This window comes from Myiozetetes cayanensis, unplaced genomic scaffold (assembly GCF_022539395.1).
Source record: "Myiozetetes cayanensis isolate MyiCay16 unplaced genomic scaffold, myiCay2020 scf3, whole genome shotgun sequence".
Taxonomy (NCBI): Eukaryota; Metazoa; Chordata; class Aves; order Passeriformes; family Tyrannidae; genus Myiozetetes; species Myiozetetes cayanensis.
Window position 1 is genome coordinate 14330230 of NW_026087521.1, and position 20441 is coordinate 14350670.

At 40.1% G+C, this 20441-nt stretch overlaps 1 protein-coding gene across 4 annotated transcripts in view; it reads right to left on the reverse strand.

The window, feature by feature from the left end:
* Positions 1-5471: 5471 nt before the first annotated feature.
* The window catches only part of LRRK2 (leucine rich repeat kinase 2), a 64104-nt gene continuing 49134 nt past the window's right edge, over positions 5472-20441 (reverse strand). For all 4 annotated transcript variants that reach the window (XM_050325102.1, XM_050325101.1, XM_050325100.1 and 1 more), the window contains 11 exons: positions 19642-19802; positions 18669-18839; positions 16762-16862; positions 15917-16111; positions 14751-14938; positions 14387-14459; positions 13409-13593; positions 12446-12598; positions 11525-11733; positions 9129-9203; positions 5472-7232 (listed from right to left, as the gene is read on the reverse strand). In XM_050325102.1, coding sequence (XP_050181059.1) covers positions 7111-7232; positions 9129-9203; positions 11525-11733; positions 12446-12598; positions 13409-13593; positions 14387-14459; positions 14751-14938; positions 15917-16111; positions 16762-16862; positions 18669-18839; positions 19642-19802 — 1633 coding nt within the window. In that variant the 3' untranslated portion in view covers positions 5472-7110. The remainder of the gene's footprint in view (positions 7233-9128; positions 9204-11524; positions 11734-12445; positions 12599-13408; positions 13594-14386; positions 14460-14750; positions 14939-15916; positions 16112-16761; positions 16863-18668; positions 18840-19641; positions 19803-20441) is intronic.

Here is a 20441-nt window from a genome sequence, read left to right on the forward strand (position 1 = left end):
TGGTGCAAAGTTACTTCTTGTAAAGACACTTCCCTATCAATGCTCAGTTACTGCAAATGATGTCTAGTATTTGGCCTTGGTGGTGGTCTGTTGTTTAAAGAAATGTCCATGCCTGCATATATAGTTAATGTTTAGTAGTTAATGCTTCAAGAAGCCCTGAGGGACTTTGCCTGCTGCCTTCAGACCCTCGCAAGGGTTTGACACTGTAGGTCTGTCCACCTGCCCTTGCACACCTTGCTAGAGCACTGGCATTCATTTCAGCTGGCTTAGTTAAAGGGATATGAAATGTTTCATCTTTTCCTTCTGACATGGCTTAGTGTCCTTTCCTGGTCGCTGCTGGCCCAGGAGAAAGGCAGTGTCAATTTTCCCTGTCTTCCAGAGGAGCTTTCTGAGAGCTGGTCGATAAATTCATCAAAACAGGAACCTTCAGGGCTGGGTGGTGCAGCCTCCTAAGGGGGAGAGCTGAAGGCATGCTCTGAGAACACGCATCTCTCTGTGGTTTCCACATATCAGAACTCAAGCAAAATCTCATTGTGGCTTGGTTTGGGAGCTTTTTGGTTTTGTTTTGTGTATATAGATAGAAACATTCATAGTCCCAGGAGCAGCAATTTGAAGTGTGAAAAACAGAAAGCCAGACTGGGTTGAGGTCAGGAGGACCCTGGTGTGGCGTGGGGCCAAGAGGCCACAGCAAACAGGTGCTGGGCAGGCTCCGGATGAGCAGAACTTTTCCAGGCTGCTGCGCCTGCGTCTCTGCCTGCGCCATCACAGACTGGAGCTGTCACGGATGCTCCTCTGAGCAAGGGCCCTGTGCTCCCCTGCCAAAAACCCAAAAGTTCAAGCCAGAAAACCTCCCCTACTTCACTTCCATCCCCAGCTCCAGCAAAGGGGATTTCAGACTCTTCAGTAGAAGTAATTGCTCTGCACCAGCTACTTCTAAGCCCCTGCAGAGCGCAGGTGTTTGTTTCCCTTCCTGGGTTTAGCTGTAATAGCTGTAAAAACCAGAACTGAATGGTTTTGGGGTTGTTGTGTTTTTTTCCTTCGCACGTTTTCCTGTAATTACAAGGTGGGAGCGTGTATTGCCATGAGATTTTCTAGTTACAGAGTGCTCAGCACATACTACTATTTTGGAGAAGGAAAAAAAAAGGAAGGGAGGAGATGAGTTTTGACGCATGGATGATATTTGAAAATTACTGTTTACCGAAGCTTAATTCCCTGGCTGGTGGTTGAGTATTAAAATTGACTGTGAACAACGGTGGTATTTAAACTGAGCAGGGCTGCTGCACCGAGCTGGTTGGCCCGAGCTCTCTGTCCGTCAGGAGCTGCTGTTTCACTGCTTCACTCGGGAGTGTGGGGACTTCTCCTTAAAAGTTTAGAAACTCACTTTGCAAATTTTGAACTTCACTGGAATAACAGGAAGCTCATTAAACCTTTACTGTGCGTATGCGATTTAACAGAATCCTTTGAGTTGTGCCTGAACCTGACAGCGTTCGACTAATGCAAAGGAGTTGTCCCTGTGGCAGTCCGTGGAGGAGTGCAGAGAGGAAACACCTTTTATCACCACAGGGGGAGCGGACAGGCTTTTGGTGCTCCCCACCCTCTGCACGGCGAGCTGCAAACGCTGCAGCTGCTCTTCCAAGGGCTTGTAGCTCTTGAGAGCAGTTCTGCAGCTTTTTTAAAAAATTATTTATTGTGACTTCTGAGGATGCTGGTGTGAAATCGACGTTTTTGAGCCTCCACCTTGGCTCAGTTGATTTCAATTCCAAACTGCAGAGCCCAGGAGCCTGGCAGGTGGTGGCGGGGGTGGATGTTTCTTGTAGCTCCGCAGAAAACAGATGTTTTCAAGGCAATTGCAGAGACGTCAAGGCAAGAAAAAGCAGAACTGAGAATCACTGGCCTAAGGTCATTGTATTTACAGTAAAAAGAGCCAGGTGTTTCCGTTGCCACTCTATGAATCGCTTTCTACAGCGTAAAGGCCTGTCCGGCCGTGCTGCGGCCTCATGGCCCGAGGGTGCTCCGTGGCAGGCTGGGCTCTGCCGAAACCTGGAGCGGGGAGGAGGCGGCGATGTGGAGCTGTGTGACCCTGTACGGCACTGTCACCGTGTCGGGCTGACCCCCGGCCCGCGGGCGAGCCCAAGGCCTCTCCTTTCCTGCTGTGACTCCGTTGTGGGTCATCCTTCCCTTGAGAAAGGACGCGAAAAGGGAGCTCATGGTGAGGGATTTTTCCCTTTTGCAGCCTCGTTGAACAGGGCTCGGTGCAGAGCGAGCCGGGCCTGGGGCACCCTGAGGGAGCCGCGGCGCGCCTGGCACGGGAGGCGAGGGCGCAGGAGAAGCTGGAGGCGCCCGCTGGGATGCAGCCCCCATCCCCAGAGGGGATTCTGCCGGCCAGCCCTGTGCCGCTGCCAGCCTGCCGCTCCTGCCCGGCTGTCCTTCATTCAGGACCGGGCACTGTGTGGCCACGCTTTCTGCCCTGCCCTCCGTGCCGGGCACAGCCCCGCGGGGGGATTCGGGGGCAGCACAAAGCGGGTCCCGGGCCCCCACACAGCGCGGCTGGCTCGGCTGCTGAGATTCCTGCTCTTATTTATTTCCCTTCCTCTCTCCCCCTTCTCTTCTGTACCACCGTTCTGTGCTTCTCGGGAGGATGGGAGCGGCCAAGGCAGCCCCTGTCCCAGGCACAGCTGAGCCGTCCGTGCCGAGGCGGCACGGCAAAAGCGCGGCCTGCAGCGCCAAGGGGCAGCGGGGTAAAAGCACAGCAGAAACCACGGGAAAAAATGGTTCAGTAAGAGAGAATTGGAATTGCCACTGAAGAAGGTTTTAGCTTCTTCCCCCTTTCCTGCCTGCTTTAACTTTTCAGGTCAGTGACACTAATGGGCTGCGGTGGAAGTGAAGTAAATAATCGCACACGCCAGAGACAGCACATCGATTTTTAAGTCTCCCCTCAGTAATTAGTGACAACCTTTGTGGGGACTGACTGCAGGGCATAACAAACCTCTGGCAGCAGGAAAAGCAAAGCGACAGAGAGAAGGAAAAAAACAAGAGGTGTTTGCTTGCTTTTTTTACTTTCATCTTGTTTTTACTAGAGTCATATTGGGATAATTAAAAAAAATACTATTTTTAATAGATCTAATAATGTATCATAAGTTTTAATAACTTCTAAAAAATAATTTCGGTTTACTGCTCTGTACAAGTAACCCATTTAAAGATAGGTACCAGTCAGCATAAGGGCAGTGCAGGGTAAAAAAATTGTTTCACAGTTTGATCATTCTTGTAATTCTGCTACTTAATTGAACAAAAGCTAGTGTAAGTATTGAGGCATCTTACTGAGGTACCCACACTAGAGGCAGAGCTGTCCTCACACAGTGCCTGTGCAGCTCACTGATATAGCAAAGAGCATTCCTGAAGCTGAAAGATTCCTGCTAGGAATTTCACTTGGGTTCACTTTTGAATCTGTGGTGAGGTTTCCCTTTGCTAATACAACAAAAATACATCTTGCAGTTGTTTCCTTTTAAAATCATTAATTTAAAAATACAGATATGCAATAAGTATGATTCTCCATTTTAATGTGATTATGCCACTTCATATTTATAAACTAATTGTTACAAAGACCCAGGCCTACTAAAAAAAAAAAAAAAAATTTGGAAAAGTTACCAAAATGGAATGCTGGCCAGCCAATGAATTACACTTGTTCAAAGGCCATGAAGGAGGGTTTATATAAGAGACTTGTAAGTCAGTAGAGTCTTGGGATGAGTTCATAATATAGATGAAGAAGTGAGACATAAATAACAATTGCTAGTTCTGATAAAAAATTTGGTTCTCTTAAGGGGAGCTCTTTTCAGATTTTTTTTAATGAATGACTTAAAAGGCAAAAAATGAGAAGAGTGATTGTTCATATACTTTTCTACTTGAAAGACTAATAGAAAAATATGATTGTCACTATGTTTTCATTGTGCACTGATACTCATTCTTCTCCCTTATTACTTTCTCATGTCTCTGGTATGTGAAGTGTTCATCATAAAATGGATTATTTGCCTTGCTTGCTGCAGGTGGTTGGGATAGTTAGTAAGTGGCAGTAATGATAAATGCCTGTGTTGGGGATCAAGCAACACCTAAGAGGCCTTGTTCTCTCTCCTCTCTTATGTGTCCCAGTTTTGCCCCAAAGTGGTGCATGAAGAAGTAATAGGGTAATAATATGGGACACGAGACAGTGTGAGATTTCAGAGTAAAAGGAAAGCCAAGATATAATACAGAAAGTGCATTAATCAGGCTCTGTACCTTGTTTACAGTAGGATTGACCAGAACTGCTTGTAAAAGAAATGAGGTTAAAATTAATGAACAGGTGAATCTGCGTATGTAATCTGCCAGAGCAAGCAACCAATAAAAAAGAATGACTCTAATTAAAGTCAGTAGCACAGGAGGGAAAGAGTAGTTTAAAACAAACCAAACAAATTGGTATCTAATCAAGCATTCAGCTCACTCTGTACAATTTTTCTCCTTGTCTTTAGGTTCAAACCCCGGCACCATTTAGCTGCACTGATGAACACAGGGTTAATCACCTGTCCCAGCTCAGGTGTTCAGTCACAGCCACACCACATGCTTGTTTCCCAGGAGCAAACAGTCCCTTTTTGAAATAATGGCTCTCTCTGTGTTCAGGTGCTGGATATTATCCTAAGTACACAGGAAGCTACAGCCAATAGAGCTTGTCCTCTTTAAGTGATCAGCTTCTACCGGTTTCCAAACAGCTCAACTAAAACCAGAGTGAAGATGAAGTTATGGATCTTTTTTCCTCTTTCCTTGTAGTTTGTCAGTAGAGATGTTTCTTGGGAATGGTTTCCTTGTAGTGCAGGTTTCAGGGGTACTGTTCTTCCCCGTGGTAGATCCCAGCTGGGAAGGGGATGCCAGTCCCTGAGCACTTCTAACAAGAAGCACCAACAGAGGATGTTCTCATTTTCTTCCCATACGAAAAAGCATCTGGAGAGGGTGCAGTTGGATCACTGTGCCCCATGGGAATGAGTGCTGTATTGCTAAACAGACCCCGTGGGTTACACCATCACAGAATTTTTCTCTCCCCACTGTGGTCAGTTGAGTCAGGTTTGCCATGTGAGCTCCTGACTCTCCTTTGGTTGCTGTTGTCTCTTTTGTTCTTTGCCCTCCTTTAATATCCAATAAATGTCCTGATTCAGATCACTCTCATCCAGAATGTCTTGGAGAGGTGAGGAATGACCACAGGGACAGCATTGCTTACAGGTCACCTCCCACCTCTGGGAAAAGCTGCATGGAACACCAAGTAGAAGACAAACTGGGGAATGGAAAAGGGCTCAAGACATGAACTGTGAGGCAGAGCACAAGTGCAAATACAGCTGTGTCAATACCACCTACAGAACTGGGCTATTGCATCATCCTGAAGGAATTAAATGCCAAAAAAGCTGCACACAAAAGCCATTCCTTAAAAATTCAGTGATGAGAAAGTAGACAGGTTATTAACAAAGCACAGTTTTAATAAAAATGTTTAAGGCTTACATTTCAAAATTACTTATAAATAAACTTAATCACAATGCATATATATTTTTTAAAAAACCCTATTTATTATAATATATATTTTCTGAGTTATAAAATCCCATATAAATAGCAAATTATTCTCAGTATGCAGATTACAAGAACACATAAAAACTGGGATGCATATCTGAAAGGAATCCTGAGTATGCACTCAAAAATGGCAGAAAATAGAACAATAGTAGAATTGGACACAAGAAATGCTGTTTTCCCAGTATGTTATTTTCTCAAAAAACAAAACAAAACAAACTGAGAACTTTTGGTTGCTCAACCTTATTCAGCTCCATAGACTCAGGAATGGCTCTGGATATTCCACCCCTTGAGATGTCAGGAGCACCCTGTAGATTCTTTTGGTATCAAAAAAAAAACCTGATGTCTGTCTTCAGATGGACAGAAAGAAGGCACTTCCTTAGGGCAGGTCAGTGCTGGCTGCAAGCAGCAGCTTGGACTTACAGCCCGAGCAGCAGAAGTCGGCTCTTGAATGATGATGTGTGGCAACAAATTTGCAAGAGGCAGCCAATTCTTACACTCCTCAAGGTTCCCCTGATTACCCCCCCAAAATAACAATACAAATGAAACCAAGAATTAATAAGTGGAAACTTTGCATGTTCGAAATATCAAAGTGAAAGTTCCCTTTTGTTTTTAGATTGAGGTAAGTGAAGGAACAAGCTGGACCAAGAGCCTGTGGTCTGCTGACAGCAGGATGCTGCTCTCTGTGTGGCAAAGTCAGAGCAGCATTTGGATCAGAGCTTTCACCTCATGCTTTCTCCTTGGTTTTCCAAGTGAGCTGCACAAGAGATCGATGTGAACAGTAACATTCCCAACAGTGTGACTACATCTCCTAGAGCCAGGCAGGCTGCAGGAATACAAGAGGACACCAACTTGCAGAAGCCTGTGAGTGTATTTAAATTCTGAGCTATTCTATTATTGTAGCACAATGGGCTTTTTCTGGTCATAATGAAAAAAAAAGTCAATTATTCATGGGAGAAATAAAGACTATTCTGCCTGTTGTTTTCAAAGAGTAATGCAGTCACTACATATTCCTTTAAACACTGCTATTAGGTAAACTATAATGTTTTTTTCATATACTCAGGGTCATGAGCTCTGACTTACTACTAAAGCATGAATCATAAGAGCAAGCTCATACATGCAAACTGCAGTTAACACACAGAGGCTTCAATTTTGCTTCTTATTAGAGAGTCAACTCAGTAGAGATAATGAAGTAAATTAGAGCTGTTTATAGTCTCCTGGCTTGTTCTGAGTTTAGCTGGGATCAAAAACCGGATGAACAACGTTATACCGGAGTGGAGCCGTAGTGGCTGAGAGCAGAACTTCACAAGTAAACAATGGGTGCACGACAGCATTTTAGATTCAGAAATTGTCAACAGTTTTCTGTCCTTTCAAACACTACAAATAACTTCTTTCTTCTTGGCATCCTATGAATACTCTCATGGCGATTTTCTTCCTGGTTTTAGTTCAAAACAACAGCAAGAAGTTGTAATTATTGCACGGTATGTTAGGATGGAAGACTAGAAAAGAGTATGGCACTTGCAGGGTGACTTTTCAGTCCAAAGAAAAGCTCTTCATTTTTTCTGCTAGTTCCTGTCTCATTTCTATATGTTTTTTCAGGTTTTGCACTTCATGGGGCAGGTTAATGTCCCACACTGACACACAGGATTGTAACTCTGGGGAAAAAAAAAAGAAAATTTGAAAACTGCAACAGAGATGAATTATTACATAATTAGCATGGTTTTGCTTATCTGCTTATTTTTAATTACTTGTAAATTCACTCAGTGAAGCAGGATCCTTAGGACCTGGAAGACAAGTTACATGACACTTCATGTGTGAGATAATGCAATCACAGGCTACAAGCTGTTTGTACTTGCTTGTTTGTTCTTGTACTCACAATGGTTTGGATTCCAGTCCCTAAATTTACAGTACCCCATTTAAAAGTACTTGAAAAACCATTTCTGGAGCCTGTGGGCCATAAGGTACTGACCTGAGCTACAGTTAATGTAGCTGTGCTGAGCTGTACTGAGGTGCTTGCACAAAATTTCATCTCTGTTTTCCCAAGCAGCTTATGAGATTCAAATCCCATTCACTGTTAACTAAAAACTGATTTCATAAGCTAGTCAATATACTGAGAAAAGGTCACTTCTTCAATCTCCATTCATGCAAACAACTCTCTATTCATTAAGAATTCACAGTGCTTTTAGTGGGAGAGGGATAATTGAGAACACCTGCATAAGTAGGGGCTCAGAAACCAAGGTCCAAGAATTCTGGGATTCTCTGATTCCTCTCTACAATTTATGTCACTCTTAAACAAAACAAAAATGTTAAAAAGGCAGTAAGTGTTCTTATGGTAACAGGAATTGGGGAATACCATAACATAAACCCCAGTGCACTAAGCTTGAGTCTTATTTTTTAGTCAGCTCATCTACACTTGCCACCCTTAACTTTATACTACCATTGCCACATTTTTAGGAGTCACTGAAACTGGGATGAGATAAAGGTGAAGAAGGGCATTGATCAGAGCACCAACTGTAACTGTTCTTAGAAAAATCCAAAGATGGAGCTTTTGTATCTTCCAGCACTTTGCTATCCTAATTGTCAGGAAGCTTTTACCAATGTCTGACCTAATCTCCCTTTCTGTGACAGAAACTGGTTCGTTCTTATCGTACCCACAGGGAATATGTACAAGTCTTTATTCCCTCGCTCTTTATTTACATATTTGAAGCCTATTATCATGTCCTCTCTAAGCTTTATTTATATTAACCAACTAAACTTCCTGCAACATTTCCTCACAGGTTGCATTTCTCTCCTCTGGACTATTCCAAATAGTCCAGCTCATTCAGCAATGTCCCAGATGGATGTGCTCCTCCAGCAGAGGCCATATGAGCACTGAGCAGAGTGTAAGAATTAGCTTATGCCTTACAGACAGCACTTTTTAACTGGTGTGAAAGTGGTGTTGCCTCTTCTGCAGCCACGTGATGTGGCTGACTCATGATCAACCTCCTATCAATTATAACCATTTTTCTGCAGCACTGCTGTTTAAGCTGATCATTTCCTCATGTTGGTACAACGGATCATTCCTAATTAAGTAAAAGGTCTTGTGTTTGTCCTTACTGAGTTGTATCCTATTTCCTTCCAGACCATTTGTTCTATTTGTCAAGGTCACTTTGAGTTCTAATCCTGCCCTCCAGTGAGTTTGTGCCTCAGCAAAGAGTTGTCTGCAAATCTGAGAAGCACATTACTGTTTTTTCATCCACATCACTCATAAAAGCATTGAGGATTCCTGACCTAGCACAGACCCCTCTGGAAATCCATTTGATACATTCTCCAATTAGGCAATGACATTTACTCTCCAACACAGCATCCCAACAAATTATATTATATACTTAAACAGTGGCTTCCTCTGGTCCATTTTTGGAGTTACTGTCAGTTTGTATAGAGCCCAGATATGCAAAAGAAAACAAAAACTATTTAATAATAATGTTTCAATAAAATTATGTCAGATGATGATCATGAACTCAATAGTGTCCACTCCACTAATACAAATTAATAAAACACAGTTCAGATACCTTTGTGATATTTGTTGTCTTCGGTGTCACTTTTATAGCAATATCCCAAAACTAGGACTGCATTCTTGAGACACCCTATTTCAAAGAAATAAAATGACAAATTTTAGTTTTAATGGGAATTTCTTAATTTAAGGTCAGAAAGAGTAGATGGCATCATGGCACTAAGAGGACAGAAAGTAGAGCTCAGTCAATAGGACCCTTTATTCAAAATCACTGACCATGACAAACCCAGACATGAAGACAATGTAGTTCATGTCTCCATTTAATGTGGGGTTTATCCGGGTTCCAAAAGGCTCAAGCACGGGATCAGCCGACCAGCCTGTTGAACAAGCCCAAGAACAAAGCACCCTATTATATAGCACAGCAGAGGTAGTGGGGTCACAGCAAAGGGACAGGTGGCAAATAAAGTCCCAGTGCACAGCAGAAAGCACCAGTTATCAGTTTGGTTATGAACAAAAACCCATGAAATATGACACAAACTGAGTAAAAATATTCTGAACTAGGGATGGCACATAGGTGGGAGTTAGCAGGGAAGTGGAAATAGGGGATGGACCATAAGGAAGTGCCTACTGAATAATGCAAAAAAAGACTGATTATAGTAGATGAGGGGTGGTGGGAACCATACACATCCTCCATGCTCAGATTTTTCATTACTTTAATTTTTTCTGCAAGCAGACCTATCCATACTCCTTATAAAAGTGATTGGAACTTGAGTATAACGCCTCTTCTTTAGACTTGGGTCCTGTCTTACCATATAGAAATCTAAATTTGTACTTGCAAAATGAACTACAGATTTACATATAAATTATTCTCTATGGGAAGTCTCAGGTCTATTAAAGATCAATGTGTTGGGTGACAGAATTGGAAAATGATACTATATTTCATATTCATATATGAACCACAGATAAAATCATTGTCTCAAAGTCTGGCAATATTCTTTTCCTGAAATATTTATATCTAATTGACATTATATATTTTAACCTGAAATGAAACTATTTCATACAAAAATATTTCCATTTATCTTCTATTTCACAGAAGCAATGTGGTTCTGTTGAAGAACTGCTCAGCAGTCTCAGTGCTATTTTCACTGATTCTGTGAGAATCCCAGTAGAAACCAAGGCCTTGAATTTAGGAAAAAACACCCAACCCTTATAAATAATTGCTGTGAAAAGACGATCAAAAGAAAAAAGTACACATCAAACTGCATATATCAACCTTATTTGCCATTCTTGAGATTTGTGCAAACACAGCTAAACTCCTTCTCCTGAATAATAGTTTTTCTATACATAAAATTTTGATTACAAATGTTTTTAAATCACACTGTACTATTCTATGCAATATACTTTCCCTATCAATGACAGTGATAAGTGAGGCAGAAATTGTGTTTTCATAGTAACTGTTATTTACAAAATGCTAAAAATAAAATGTCCCTTTATAGTACTAACTCTGTAGCTACCAGGACCAGATGGACTGAAAATGCTGTGCTATAGTGGGGCTGAGGACTGAGCAGACTGTACAAACTTGCTGTCTCAGGCAAAGGCAAGTCAGAGGAAGACGGAGTTTTTTTGACTTATACAACCCAGCACTCTGAGCTAACTGCAGTCTACAGATTCTTGTGGTGCCAGAAAGGAAAAACCAGCTCCAGAATAAGTTCATGATAGTAATGAGAAAACGTACACAGCCTGCAACCAAGAAATTTGCTAGCAGGATTACTGTGTGCTTCTGAATCCATGGCAAGAGCTTCAGTGTCTTTTTTTTTTACAGCAAACACACTTTAAATCACACTGACAGGGAAACTCCTGAGTTGGTTTCAAAACTCAGTGTAAAGTGATGGGAATCCACATGTTGTGCCACAAAGTACTTTTTGAAATAATGTGCATTTTGAGTGTATTCCCCACTGCAGTACCATGAACTTGAGTTGATATGGGCTAAAAAACAATCCCTGAGTAAGGATGGGAGAAGAAAACTAGGAAATAAGCAATTAAGGAAAAATTATTAAAATCTAACATGGTCCACAGAGAGAGAAGCCAGAAGTGTAACACTCAGGCTGGAGAAAGAACACAGGCTATCTGTGTAAGAGAAGACCAAGGGACAGAAGACGGTGTGTGCTGAAACACGGCACAAGGATGCAGTGAAGTGGGGTCTGTCCACGTGCTGATCAGTGACAAGCCAGGGAAGAGCTGTTGCTTCCTGTGGGCACAGGTATTCAACCTGCTGGTATTGGGCCAACACCCGAGTGTCTGACACCGACTGGAGAGGACAGCAGAGGAACAAAATGAATGAACAAATCATGGATAGTGCTAATTTGTTCCTGGAACACCACAACAAACTGGACACAGCACAGCTAAACTTGGCACTACCTTCAAAGTACTCGTCATCTGAATGGTTTTACTTACCCAGCTGAGCTGCTATCATGACTCTAACAGAATCACAAAAGTTGTCTATAACTCGTACAGGACGACGCGTTGATAAATCAAGCAGCAAGATATGTCCTCCTCCTGTCCCTATCCACAGTGCAGTATTTTTCTGCAGGCAAATTGTCTTCACTCTTCCAGAATAAGCCAGTTTATGTTTTGATTCCTTATTTAGTTTTTCCACTTTGTTCCTAAGAGTATGGAGAGAATTGGTATTGAAATCCGGTGGCACACTATTCCACAACTAATAAAACGACTCTCTCAATACCAGACTTCAAAACAATCATTCATCAGGACAAGCAACAAAAATCTCATGCTAACAAACTGGGATGAAAACTACTGGATGTCTAAGAGCCAGCTGGTCAGCTTCAGAAGGCCCATAAACAGAAGGCAGGGATACTTCTCTGCCTTCTGATTAATGTCACTGCAAAGTGGGAAGAGCACACCTACACCTGCTCCCAACCTCACCATAAAAAAAATGGATGTGGCACATTAAGGGAGAGGAACAATTTAAATGCAAATGAAAATCACTGTCACCGTTAATAAAACTCTGATCTCCTACTGAATCTGTGCACTGGAGAGATCAGACATTCTTAATCAGGGGATGCAGGAAGTAACTGCATGTAAAAGCATTAGTACCTGAAGGACAGCAAAAGACTTTCTTCTTTCTGGAGTTAAATGGGTTTTCTTGATGTATCGTGAAATATAAGAATTTTTTAAAAATGGGATTCTCCATGGAATATTCTGAAGTTCTGGGCCAATGGAGAGGAAAGGAAATCCACATTTCCTCAAAGAGCTGGGCAAATCCCTTACCTCTGGCAGGTTAAGGTACCATGCTACAGAAGGCAATTTGATATTCGGTTTTCTTTCCATTAGGCCAACAATCTGCAATAAAACACTTACTTAAGAAAATGTGCACAGTCAATTAGTTCAGAAAGTTTTTCCGTCTTCTTGTCCCAGATTTCCACAAAATGGCTGTTTTTCTTTGCCAAGTAGATGGATTTGTCTATTGCTATTGAAATAATGTTTGCATCACTGTAAGCATTATGACAGAACCTAGGAGAGAGAAGCACTCCTGTTAGCTACAAAGAAAATACCTAGTAGAAAAAGGTGACTATTATGAGTGGGGTTAGTTTCCTTCTGACTCTTGGAGAATCATTCAGCCTTAAAACCAAATTGGGCTAAGATACAACTAAAAGGCTTTGCTATAATCTTGCTACAGTTTAACATCAATTCTCTGAGTAACAGAGTTGGGCTGCCTGATATCCTTGGAGGTGCATTAATGCTCAAAGGCTATTAATAAATCTTTCTCATCAAACACTGTTTTCCCTGCTCAGGAAAAACTCCCCTTAACTTCAAAGCAGGATTTGTCCATCTGAGAATTATATCAAATAGTCCAAAGGCATCAATCAATAATTTCTAAATAGCGAGAAGTCGGCAATCATAACTGATTAAATATAAATTATTAAATATATATAGGGCAAAGATAAGCACACATACTGACAAACATGGAAGGACAAATACTATACTAAGCATGTATGCATAATTCTAAATAAAGCAAACAAGGCCTGGACTAATGCAATTGGAGGAGAAAAACTGATCAGCTGCATTAATACATTTTCTGAACAGATACTGACTTCATAAATCCTTTATAGAGTAAAAATGGATAACCTTTGTTTAAAAGCAGCAGCGAATACTTTCAACACTACTCGCTGATATTCCATCTGCATTATGGAAGGAAAAGAACAGAAGCAAGCAAACTCAAAGAACGAGCTCTAGAACAAGACATTACATCAAAGTTCTGTCAGAAATCTTTAATGAAAACAACAAAAGTGCCAAGTAACATCACTTATAAGAAAAACTTACAGTTGACTTGTCTTTGTTTCAATGAGCTTTTGAACAGAGAAGTCACTAGTTAAGGCAATGATTTTTGTTCCACAGCCTCCCCAGATTATATTTTTTTCAGATAAGCATGAGGATTCCTTTAAGCACATCAATGGTGTGCTAACATCTCCTATAGTCACTATCTTCAAAGGTGTAGCACCCTTACACTGCAAGAAAAAATATACTCTGTATTAGAAACAAGGAGGATGAACTCAGAAACTGCTAAAACAAGGCCACACAGCATTGCTGAATTAAATTTACACATCCAGATTTTCTGACCCATTATAGTTCAGAACAGTTAAAGAATGTTACGGACTGAAAATATTCCCATTACAGATGTCTCATAGGGAAACAGCCTGTGTGAGTGGAAACAGGATAGAGCAGGGACTGACACTTTCTGCAAGCCCAGGAGCAGTTAAAGAACTGGATGGAAAATCACATCTGTATCTTTGGAGACATCCCACAGTGGACCATATTCTACTTCTGGAATGCACTGCAATTCCATAACTGCTCTAAACTGCATATGGTCAGGAGCTAACCCTCAGGAACCAGCTGATATAAACAGCTCCCAGTATTTCTTCATCTGTTCTGTGAGAACTCTGACCTACAGAAAACCTAAACAACACTTTCTTTTTGAATATAGCTGTTCTAAGAAAATTTACTAAGTTAGAAGAAAAAGGAACTGTAACAACAATAAATAAAGGAGATTAAAATAGTCAGAATATTCTTAAGATCAACCATTAATGTCAGTCTCCAGCCAGTTTGCCAGGCCTTTCAAAAGAATTTTCAGCCTCTTACTTCTACTTGTTAAAACATATGCAGCTCTAAGACTGCAGTAAAAAATTATTTTTAGTTTTAGAGAAGAAATCAAAAAATAAGCAGCATGAAATAAAGCTACTCTTGGTAGTTGCTTTAGATATTCCTGATAGCGCTTTGTAGAATAGCAAAGAACAAGTCTACCTTTACTGCTCTGTCTTCAAAAACTGCCAGTTTGCCATCAGCTGTGCCTACCAAGAAGAAATTCTTCTGTTTGCTGAAATAAAATAAAATAATGAATTCTAGAAATGTTTTAATCAGGTAAGAAAAAAAATGAACAAGAAGTCTCTAGTATTTCAAGTATTCAATTAAACAGTAAAAGCAAACACAACCCCTGTGATCAGCAGTGTAGTCCCCAGCTATACTGGCTGTAGAATTAAGTGGAAACACAGGCAAAATAAGCAGTTGTCTGAACAAAGCAGCATAGTTTACAGATGTAATTTTATGAATATATTTGTTTACTATTATTTTCAAAATGTAATCCCAAATATTTAAAATTAATTTATACCTTTGCTTTGAAAGAGAGTATAAACAAGTGATGGAATCTGACATTTTCTGCAGACGATGCCTTCTCGTTTCATCATCTGTGTTAAGTGCCCACAGAGAACCAGACTGGGTTCCTGCTACAATCCAGTTTTCCTTCTCAGTAGGAAGAGTCACTAAGGCCAAACTTATAATTTTACTATCTGCAATATCCTGAGTCAGAAAAAGAGAAGAAAAACAACCTGGTCATAATTTCAGTAAGGGTAAATGCTAGTAAATTACTGGTGATAAAAATAAAGTACAATCTTCTTGGACCCTCAACAGACCCAAGGCCTAACCCCCCCTTTAAGAAATCTAATTCCCTGTTAGAACAACACATTTTCAACTGTGCCATTTATCTTCAAAGTGCTGGGAAGGACCCTTCAAAGAGTACACAGGAAAATCTCTCAGCTGAATGCTAAAACACCCTGTTCTCAATTCTAATCAAGGTCTCAAAGCTATGAGAGAATTAAGCAAATGGAAGTACCCTGCAATATACATTCAGTTTAATTGTGAACAGTAAAAGTACTGGCTGAATATTTCTTTTTCTCATTTTAGTTTTAGAAGAATAACCCACATAATTTATACCAAGGCTACCAACTCAGATGTATCATGGTCAACAGATGGCAGATGGAAATAGAACTTAAACAACTTTGATGATGAGTCACGCTCAGTTCTGGCACACATATTCATCACAGCCTGGGTAAAACACTTCCCCTTTTCCGATGGCACTGAGATGCACAAAAATCACATTAAAAGAACTGAAGGGCATCACCCAAAGTGACACAAAGGAGATGGCACTCACGGCAAGTGAGGAATTGTTAAAAGACTACCTGGATTGTTATGGGAGGTAGAGATACGAATGGTTGCCTAACTACTACTCCTTTTTCTGGCCTCCATACTAGAAATAGCTTCCATCTGAGTGGAAGAAAGTTATCCAGTAGTGGAAAGACAGTATTCTGAAAAACTTCAGTCTGGATGGCAGGAAGAGAGGAAAAAGCAACTGCTTTTTTACTTTATTTCGTGGATACAATGATGACTCACTTATGGGATTTATTCTCTCAAAGCTTAGCTCTGCAGAACTGATATCCTGCTTCTGAAATGCATCTAGATGCCAGAAAAAATAGAATATATGGCAGCTTTCCCACATACCTCACAAGTATGTCCATCTGTATTCAGGTTAACAAATGAAAGCTGTGCTTTTTCTGTGTTCCCATTGCCTATCCAGACTCCTGCCTTCTTGCAGCTTTGATTGGCAGCTACCATGCACTCTGCTGTAGATGTGCTGGGTATTGAGACATATCTCATCAAACAGATAAGCTCTGCAGAATTCAGCATCTCATAAACCTACAAAGAAAGCCACAGCATGCACATGGTCACAACAATGGCTTCTACAGTGATAAATAATAAGCAATGGATAACAATCTTTTATGGAATACGGGCACGGTATTTCAGCAAGTCTGGTCATCTGGTCATTGCCACTACTAATGGGCAATTTCTGTGCACTGAGCAACTCTAGGCAGTGAGATTAAGGCATGTTTGAAAACTCATTTCAGTGAGCAAGGCGATGTGTGATATCAGACAGCAGGTCTCAGATCCACACCGCTGCTGCTCCTCTCACATGCCCAGAACAGCGTGTATAGAATCACAGAATCATAGAATAGCTGCACTGATACCATGTAACAAAGTCCTTTTTGCACAGCTCTAGTATGAGACCATATGAGACCAAGAACAACCCAAGCTGTGTTTCAGTACAATCACTACACAGCAACACAGGGCAAAACAGCAGGCTAGAGCAAGTGGTTGGTAGATTTGAATGGAGCGGTTTATTCAGGATGGCAAGAGCAGGCAATATTTCATATCTGCTTCCATTCCAGAAAAGAAGAACAGAAAAAACTCTTTGCTTCTTACTGACTTAATGTCCCATTTCTTTTCAGAAAGCACAACTTTGTAGTATCATCGGTCATTAAAATATAAATAAATACAGTAAACAATACCTGGGAAGATGTTGGTCGTTCCTGAGGGTTTTCCTTCAAACACTTTTTAATTAAATTCTCAACTTTAGGCCAGGGGGCACACCCATATTCTTTTACAGGATCTAAAATGCAAAATTAGATAACTTCTTAACCAGCATTTACCACAGGTCTGAGTAACTTCTTATTTTAAGAATTCATCTAACTTCCTCCTGGGCTGCTCTAAGAAATATCACATTCTTAGGTAAAATGTCAGCATGAACAGCTTGGAATTGCTCATCTGCCCTTAAATGTTAGAGCATGAAATGCTAGAACTAGAGTCCTTTTTATTAACAGCAGTTAAAGCAAATGGATTTTGCTTTGTTTTTTTCCTTAATGTCCCTGTACCTGGGACTGAATCACAGATATGTGTGGGTTGTGTTTTGATCAATTCTGACCATCCAAGGACGTGTCATGTCAGTCTAGTCTTTCAAACTCCTGTGAACACTTTTATCCACGTTTATTCTTCTGTGTTTGGGCATAATATATGGAATACAGATGAATTTCCAATAAAGCACATAGCAATTAGATAAACAACTCCATACAGCATTTATGAAACATGGAAGTTCAAATTCCCACTCAGTGCTTTGAATATGTATCTTATGACTACAGGTGCTGACCTAAGAACAAATCACTCATGGAAAATGGTGCCTGTATTGCTTTTCTTTTAGTTCATCATAATCCACAGTAGATATTCCAGTCCTCCATTAGACAGAGGTAACATTAATAATAAATACCTGCAAATGAACATACTCAGTTCAACAAACGATAGGCACTATTTACTTGTGAGATCAGCTGGCCCTTCTTTTGGTGGAAATACAAAAATGATGAGCATGTGCACAGATGGAACTGTACTATCCTCTGAAAGAAATACTTCTATTTATTTCACAGGGCTCATAATACAGTCAAATGGACAGCTGCACTCAAGAGATACTTAGTCATCAGTTCTTAGGATATCCCCTTCAGGAAGGGCATTGAAACCGAGCTTAGAACTGGACAATTTTCCTTAAGGAGCTGAAAATGCATGAGCTCTTTGTCTCTCGTAATGGAGAAGCTCTGACAAATGAAGTGATGCTGCTCTTTCCTAGATGGAGTGAAACATTTCTTAGAAAATGAGCATATTCACTATTGCAGGTAATAAATAAGAACACCAGACACTAAGCTTGTAGCACTATAAAAATTTAGCAGCTCTTGACACTTTGGTAGAAGTTGCCAAAGACTGAGTTACACTGTCCAGATGACTACATCATGTCCAGCCTGACAGTCTGTTTAATCTTCCTTCCAGCAGTCAACAACTACATGCTGTAATGCAGATGGAATATGAAGAATGTTACATAGTTGGGCAGAGACTTCACAATCTTTACAAGTTAAAAGGAAATTACTAATTAAAAACTTTAGGGGTGGCAGCTCTTTTAAGGTAGTGGTGCTTTTTTTAAATTTTGAAATAAGAATTCAAGGGTTTTTTAAAAGATTTTAAGATATGCAGCTTTAAAATAATGGATATCTTAAAGTAATATATCTCAATCAAAGAACAAAAGTGGAATTGTGTTTATCTTTGTGCATGATATGCATTATAGATGATGCACCTTCAGCAACACCCATTTTAGCTGGCTCTGGATGAAGTCCAGAGTACACAAAGTACACAAAATCTCTATTTCTTTATAAAGTGAACCAGCTATATTCTTTGAAACTGCATTGGAATTACAATCAATGTGATGCTGAATATATGTCTATTTCTCATAATTTTGAGACCATATGAAATTAGGGGAAGATTCTAAAAATTGCTATTGTTTAGTTTCCTTCTCTGATCACTGTCAACAACACAATTCAAAAGAGATGCTATTTTTGGAAGAGGCAGGACAAGTGTTAAAACTTTAAGAAACAAGACATACCTGGTAATTTCCCTTGTATTGCTAATTCGTCAAATTCATTTGGAAACTTCAAGCCTTCCATTATTCTACCACCTCCTGTTAAAATGTCATAAAGCAGCAAGCCAAATGAATAAACATCAGCTTGCTGATTGTAAATAACATTTCCTCTGGCAACCTCTGGTGCTCGAAATCCTGCAAATAAATCACTCATTAATAGTTATGTTCATATCAAGATGAAGCCATCTTTATACTTTTAAAAGTAAATTATTGATGAAAACGTCACAGGAAGTGAACCAAAAACAGCACACTATTTCTGGGCTGACAATTTGTATTTGGCAGACATCCAAAAATACCAGCAGTAAGTATAAAGGAAGGGGACAGTACATCAATCACAGAGCTCCTGCACCATTACATATAAAACAATTATTTTATCAATGAATGCTGAAAATGAAGGGCAAGTCTGTAGTTGTTACCGAGGGCCTAACATTTCACACTTGAGGTCACACTCTCATGCACAATTTAAAAGACCTAAAGGCATTTTTCAGAGTGGTTGAACTGCTCAGTGCTTTAGAATGAATGCTAATAGATTCTCTCTAAAGTCAGGGAACAGTACAAGTATTTCTTGCCTCTAAAAATCATTAAGACCTATGTTTGCACTACTGGAAATCAAAGCAACAAATTTTAGCAGTATAATTTCAATATCACAGTAACCACATTATGACAGCAAAAAATGATAATGAAGGCATATAATTTCATTTGTTCTCCTTTTAAACCTTTAGTATACTCCTTGATTCTTCTATAAGGGGTTAAAACATGAACAGGAAGAAAATCCAAGAGGTATAAATCTGGCACCACAACTTGTAATATGATTAGGACTACTTATTGTGATTTTGACTAGAGAGTATAGATTTGAGTTAGTTTTTACAGACTACATAAAAATCATATTAGCTATTTTTGGACATAATGAACTATAAATCAAAGCACATTTCCATACCTGGTGTGCCCTCTGAGGTTTTTATTCCCATTCGGCAACAGTACTGGGCGATGCCATAGTCAGCTATTTTTGCAATAACAGCTGAATTGGGATATAAGGTAAAAAGCAACACGTTGTGAGGCTTTAAATCACGGTAGATGATCATTGCTGAATGCAGGTACCTATTAATCAAAAAAATATTTATTGAAAGCATCCATAAGTCAGGGATTCATCTGTACACACACACACACTGAGTGCAATATTCCCACGTCAGTAAACCGTGCTTTCAGATGTGAACTATTGTGTTAAAAATGTCAAACATCACTAACATGACACTCCTTTACTGGATAATGACTTAGAATTGTTCTGAAATACTATTTACTGGCACATACACATTGCAGTATTTTAGTACCAAGTCTGATTTGAAGAGTTGTCGGCAGTTTGAAAACTGAACCTTAGAAGTTTAAGTTTCATTGTTCCTGAGCCCCTTAGCAGGTTTTGTAATTTTAAAGTCACACTGCACTAGATCCCAAGGTCATTCAGGGACTTTCAGAACTTTAGAAATGCACTAAATTAATTTCTTTGACATTTCAATACAAAATCAACAGCCACATAGAAATTGCACCTAGAGCTCTTGCAATTTTTCTGCTTATATGAGCATGACAGAATCAGAATCACTGAATATTCTCAGTTGGAAGGGATCCACAAGGATCATTGAGTCCAACTCTTACATGAACGGCCTGGAGAGGGATTAAACCCACAACCTTGGTATTATTAGCAACATGCTCTAACCAACTGAGCTAATCTCAGGATCACTTGTT